A 6,314-nucleotide genomic window follows, 5' to 3' on the forward strand; every position below is an offset into this window, starting at 1 on the left:
TCATGACACAAAAAGTGCTCCTTATATTAAACTTTGTAAACAGTGGTAATATGACAAATTCCTATTCAAATTCAATGTAACAAGTAAATGCATATAGCAGACAGTATGTAATAAATAATTAATATATAATTACCGTGATGTATGTCTGGTACTTTCAGCTAGAACACAACAAACTACTGCACTCACTGATCTAAATATGGCGCTCGTGCGTTTCTCAACATTTGATAAACGTATCATTCTGGTAAAATTGGAATGCAAAGAAATCGAAACTTACGGACAAAATTGGAATTCAGAATAAAATATACAGATTGTCCATTACACCGGCCTCTAAATGTGTTTTTACAAAAACATATTTCTCAATATATCAAAAATGGACAAAACAATGTATCCAAAATGAGTTCATTCACTAAACATTTCATTGCACAAAGGTTCACTGATTTGTTTCTCTTTTTCACAATCTGTTTCCAAAAGAAGACAAAGTTTTGTCACTGGCCGTGTAATAATGGAAGACACTGTCTTTATCCTCGCAACACGCACAACATCATAGTTGTCCTTTATCACTTCGAGCACTCTACCGAGATTCCATGCGTTTCTTGGAGTGTTTTCCACAATGAGAACTAAATCACCCACTTGTAAGTTTCTTTCCTGCTTCAGCCACTTCTGTCTCTGTTGGAGAAGGGGTACATATTCTCTGATCCAACGTGTCCAGAAAACATCAGCCAAATACTGAATCTGCTTCCATCGACGTTTTGCGTAGTTGTCAGAAGTATGGAAAATTCCAGGGGAAAGCTCTCTCCTGATCTCATGAGTAGCATATGATTTGGTGTAAGTGCACAAAGGTCATTCGGATCATCTGAAGGTTCTGTAAGGGGTCGTCCATTCATAATAGCTTCAATTTCACAAAACAAGGTTAACAGTCCTTCATCATCCAAATGAATTGTTTGTTCATGTAGAACAGAATACATGATTTTCCTGACTATCCTGATGAGGCGTTCCCATACTCCTCCAAAGTGAGACGCAGCCGGTGGATTAAAGCTCCATTCAATTCCTGACTGTAATAATTGACTGGAAATGCTGTTCGTATTCCAGGAATGAAGTGCTGTTCTTAGCTCACGTTCTGCACCTACGAGATTTGTTCCATTATCAGACACTATATAAGTTGGTTTTCCTCGTCGTGCAATAAGCCTTCGAATGGCGTCAATACAGGAGTCTACATTCAAGGAAAAGGCAACCTCTAAATGTACTGCTCGGGAAGATAGACAAGTAAATATGACACCGTACCGTTTTACTATGCTTCTTCCTCTTTTAAGCTCAAATGGACCAAAATAATCCATTCCCACTCGAGTAAAAGGGGGTTCATCAGGTTTCAGTCTCTCGCTGGGGAGGTCTGCCATTTTCTGTTTCAAAGTAGGTGCCTAATATCTTCTGCATATAACACATCTGTAAATGATGGACTTCAAAATTGATGACACACCAAGAATCCAATATTTCTCACGGATAAGTGCCAGCGTTGAATTTTTTCCTAAGTGTCCGACAGATTTGTGTGCTTCCTCTGCTATCAACCTGGCTAATACAGACTCTTTGGGAATAATAATTTGATGTTTTCTGTTAAGAGTTGTATCCAGTTTCTTAAGTCTACCGCCTACACGTAGAACTCCATTGTGAACAATTGGGTATAATTTGGGTAATCTTGATAAATATTTCACAACTCCATTTTCACTTGAATTCAAGTCTTTAAATTCTTGGGCAAAATGCTTCATCTGCACATACTTCAAAATGTCTGTTTCTGCTCTGTCAAGAATGTCTACATTTAATGAAGGTCTTTGTGTAGCATTTTTCAATCTGTTATGCATTTCCTTCATTTCCAATTCTTGTATTTTCTCTTCTGTAAATCCCTCCGATATCATTCTTGATCTCCGTTCTCTTTTCCTCTCCATTATTCCTTTGAGGTTTTCTCGTGCTAAGAGTAGCCATCCAGTCACTGTTTTCAGCTTTTTCCAGGAAGAGAAGTGCTGGAGTAATCTTTCCATTCCTTCCACTGTTTCTGTTTAACTGCTGTGTTGACGCTGTCCTTTATTTCAGCACTGTCAATTTCTGACGAATCACTAATGATTTCAGTAGACGGCCATGAAACATCTGGTTTCCATAACCACTCAGGACCACTGAATCATGCTGCTGATTCAAGAAATCTACTTACTACTGGTATTCCCCTTGACGCACAGTCTGCTGGATTATCTTTAGAGTTGACATAGTGCCACTGGTGTTGCTGCATGAATTATGGCAAGCCTATTGGCAACAAATGTTTGAAAACGAGTTTTTGTGTTATTTATGTAACGAAGAACTGACATGCTATCTGTCCAGAAGTAAACTTGATCAACTTGATTATCCAACTGTTTTGTAACTATCTTGCATAATTTCACTGCTAAAGTTGATGCCGTCAACTCAAGCCTCGGTATCGTCACTGTTTTTAACGGTGCCACTCTTGACTTTCCAAGAACAAAGGAACAGTAGATTTTTCCAGTCTCACTGATGAGTCGTAGATATATAACAACTCCTATTCCAACTTCACTTGCATCTGCAAAACAGTGCAACTCCTGACATGTCGTCTTCCCGAAGTCTTGTGGCTTGTAGCACCTTTCAAGTGTTACATTTTCAAGTTCTTTTGCTTGTGTCAGCCAATTTTTCCAGTCCTTAAGCTGACTTCCTGTAATCTCTTCATCCCATCCAATTGAATTTTTGCACATTTTTTGAAGAAGTGTCTTTGCTGTCATCACAAAAGGTGACACGATACCAAGAGGATCAAATATTGAGCTCACTATTGATAGAATTCCTCTTCTGGTTGTTGGCTGATTTTTAATGTTTATCAGGAATCCTAAATGGTCACTGTTAACAAGCCAGTACACACCTAGTGCACGTTCTACGAGTGTTTCACTTTCACCTTCAAGGTTCCATTCCTGCACATCTTTAGCGCGATCATCTTCTAGAACAGATTCTAAGACTTGTTTTGAGTTACTAATCCATTTTGTCAGATGAAAACCACCTTTGCTACAAAGTGTAGACAGATCTTTAATGAGTAAGGCCGCTTTCTTCTCTGTGTCAACCGAAGCCAAACAGTCATCTACATACATATTCTTGAGTACTGTGGTCACCACTGTAGGATCAAAGTCGGAACCATATTCTTTAGCTGTCTGTTGTAGTGCATAGTTACAGCAAGTTGGAGAGGAAGTGGCTCCAAAGATGTGAACTTTCATTCTGAATTGTTCAGGGTTGGCATCTAGATTGCCATCCTTCCACCACAGAAATCTTAGACAGTCTCGATCTTGTTCAGGGATTAATACTTGGTGAAACATAGCCTCAATATCTCCTTGTATAGCAATTTTCTCCTGACGAAATCTTAAAAGTACACCAAGTAAACTATTTGTTAGGTCAGGTCAGGTCCTTGGGGTAACTGGCTGTTTAGTGAAATCCCCATATACACTGCAGAACAGTCAAACACAACTCTAATCTTCCCTGGTTTTTATTGTTGTAAACTCCATGGTGCGGTAGGTACCATACTCTGCCATCCTCTCTTTGTAGCTGACTTTGAGGAACAGGTTCTGCATATCCCTTCTCAAACAGCTTGTTCATAAAAGTCACATAGTCATTTCTAACCTTTGGATCCTTTATCAGTTTCTTCTTTAGACTTCCAAGTCTCTGAAATCCTTGCATGATATTGTTGGGTAACTGAATTAAGGGATTCTTAAACGGAAGTCCAATTGAGTAATGACGATCCTGAATGTGAATAGATTCTGAAACTTGAGTTAAGAAACTCTTATCTTCTAAAGAGTTTTCTTTTACATCATCCACAAGACGTTCTGGAAAGTCATAGTTTATGGAATCTTTCACCATCTTTTCTAAGTTTCTGTCTCTTTCCTGAGCATCTTCTATAGCTACTCTGTTTACGTCATCTGTATCTGATGCATTTTCTCTTATAACATTCCATACTATCCATCCTAGTCGTGTCCTTGTTGCGTGGGGAGAACCACTTGGCCCAGCAATTACTTCGAATGGAGAATAGGCATCTGAAATGTTATTTCCAATCAATTTCTGCATCTATTTCTGATGTTTGAATTGTTGAGAGATGTGGCCACTGTTTTAACTCTTGCTGCGTTGGAATGTGTTCTTTTGATACAGGCATATGTTCCTTTGTATACACATTCGGTAGATCAATCACATGTTCCATTGAAAGTCCACACACTTGCAAACCACTGATAACATATGTGTTCAATCTCTGAGAATTCCCCATTGTCTTTATGGTGATTTGTTTCTTCTTGCCATTTGCTCCAAGTCGATGCATTATGTTTTCTGTACAAAATGACACACTGCTGCCAGAGTCAAAGAATGCATAAGTTTCTATGCTATACGGTTTATTTTTCAGTTTTACTCTCACTTGAATTATTGCCATAGCACAGGTTGTTTCTCCGGCCCCTTTATCACTAAAGGCACTGATGTGAGGTTTGGAGAACTTGCATGTAGTTTTGACATCTGTTGACATAGGATTAATGTTTTCTTTGTCTTCATCTGTATATTTTGTTACACATTTCGCAGGATCATGTAGGATCGTAGGGTGACGCCTACTGCATATGGAACACTTAAGTCTTGCTTTGCACTTTTTAGTTATGTGGCCTTTCCTAAGACATCCATAACACTGTCCATTATTTCGCAGGAATTTGTATCTGTCTTGAAGTCCTTTGGTTACAAATTTCTTGCAGTCATTCAGTGCATGGGTACTACTTTCACAGAATTCACATTTCTGTTCTCGTACATTAAAGTCTTGTACTTCACTTGTAACATCAGTAGACGCAACAGCTCTCTTCTGGTTACGATCTTGATTTCTGGAATTTCCATCAATAGATGCATTACCATACGTAGGCTCATTCGATTTCTTAGCTTCTGTTTTCACAAAACTTACAAAATCTTTAAACTTCACTGTCTTCTTGGCTTCTTTAGTTTTCAGTACAACATTTCTCCACCTATCATGCATATACACAGGAAGTTTTGTCATAAGTCTCTTTATGTTGTCTGAATAGTCTAAGACAGAAACACTATCGATGCTTTCAGCTGCGTTCTGACACTCCACAAGGAACAAGGAGAACTCATCTAGCATCTTTGCATCCTTCACTGCTGGCCAGTCTAATGCCTTCTTTATGAATGCTGTTGCAATTACCTCACTGTCTCCGTACCGCTCTTCAAGTTGATTCATAGCTGCTTTGTAGGCTCTGTCTCCTGACATATGACTAAATCCAGACACTACTCTGTATGCTTCCCCAAAAGTCATTTGCTCAAGATAATTCATACGTTCATCATTGTCTTTAGTATTCATCACTACTTTGGTATTAAACTGTCTGACGAAACGTCTAAATTCTAATGGATTGCCTCCAAATTTCTTTATCTCTGGTACAGGTTTCCGGAGGTATTGTACAACGCACTGCATAGCATCAGATTCAGAGGTCTGTGGTTTTGTTTCATCAAGGCAATGAAGGTCAAGTGGTGGAATTTCTTCACGTTTAGGTATGAATGTCTCTGCGTTTGGATTCAGAGGCCTCTCAAACAAGGACAGTACTGATGCAAACTCACTATGAAACAAAGGCGTTCTTGGCGTTGGTTTTGGTGCTAATGTTCTAGGATTCACTATATCAATGTTAGAAACATCATCATGCGAATCAGCATCACTACACCTTTCATATTTCTGAAGAACTTCTGTTTTAGCATTCGCAATAGCAATATTAGTATTCAAGTCCAACTCTTCTTCTTCAAGTTTTAGTTTGACTTTCGCTATCTCTAACTCCTTTTTATGGGAAAGTGCTGCTTTGCGAGCTTCTAACTCAGCTACTCTTTGTTCTTCTTCAAGGCGTTTAGATGAGATACTTGTAGCTATAGATGTGCGAGACTTGGACTTAAAGCTTCTGACAGTTTCTTTTGTTGCTTCTACTTGTGATTCCTCCTTTACACTCTGGTGGTAGGAAAAGAACTCCTCTATTTCTTTCTTAAAGTTCATGAGAAACACATCGTAATCATAATGAGTCTTAAGCAATTCTTCTCTCTCCTCCTTGTCAGTTAATTGAGAGACAAGTTCATCAAATATAACAAGAAAACGCTCAAAATCCTCAATCCATGCAGCATACTTTCTTCTTACTGTTTCTGGAGATTCATTATCAGAAATAATCTGTCTTATCACACCACTTGTTATCTTCAGTGTTCTAAATGTTTTATTGTATTGTTCATGTTTATATACCTTTCCTTTGTCTGTTAATTTTCTGTTTCGTGTTCCCGAT

General features: G+C 38.5%; 1 protein-coding gene across 1 annotated transcript; it reads right to left on the bottom strand.

Annotated features, from left to right (window-relative positions):
* Positions 1-2,237: 2,237 nt before the first annotated feature.
* Positions 2,238-3,350, bottom strand: LOC133191749 (uncharacterized). The gene has a single exon (XM_061327485.1). It carries the CDS (start codon positions 3,348-3,350, stop codon positions 2,238-2,240), a length of 1,113 nt encoding a protein of 370 aa, XP_061183469.1.
* Positions 3,351-6,314: the final 2,964 nt, after the last annotated feature.

The sequence above is a fragment of the Saccostrea echinata genome, unplaced genomic scaffold (genome assembly GCF_033153115.1).
Source record: "Saccostrea echinata isolate AGI-Se365-2 ecotype Australia unplaced genomic scaffold, CSIRO_AGI_Sech_v1 ptg000024l, whole genome shotgun sequence".
Taxonomy (NCBI): Eukaryota; Metazoa; Mollusca; class Bivalvia; order Ostreida; family Ostreidae; genus Saccostrea; species Saccostrea echinata.

Excerpts from the sequence above, each read along its gene's own strand:
- LOC133191749 (XM_061327485.1), bottom strand. The coding sequence starts at position 3,350 with ATGTTTCACCAAGTATTAATCCCTGAACAAGATCGAGACTGTCTAAGA.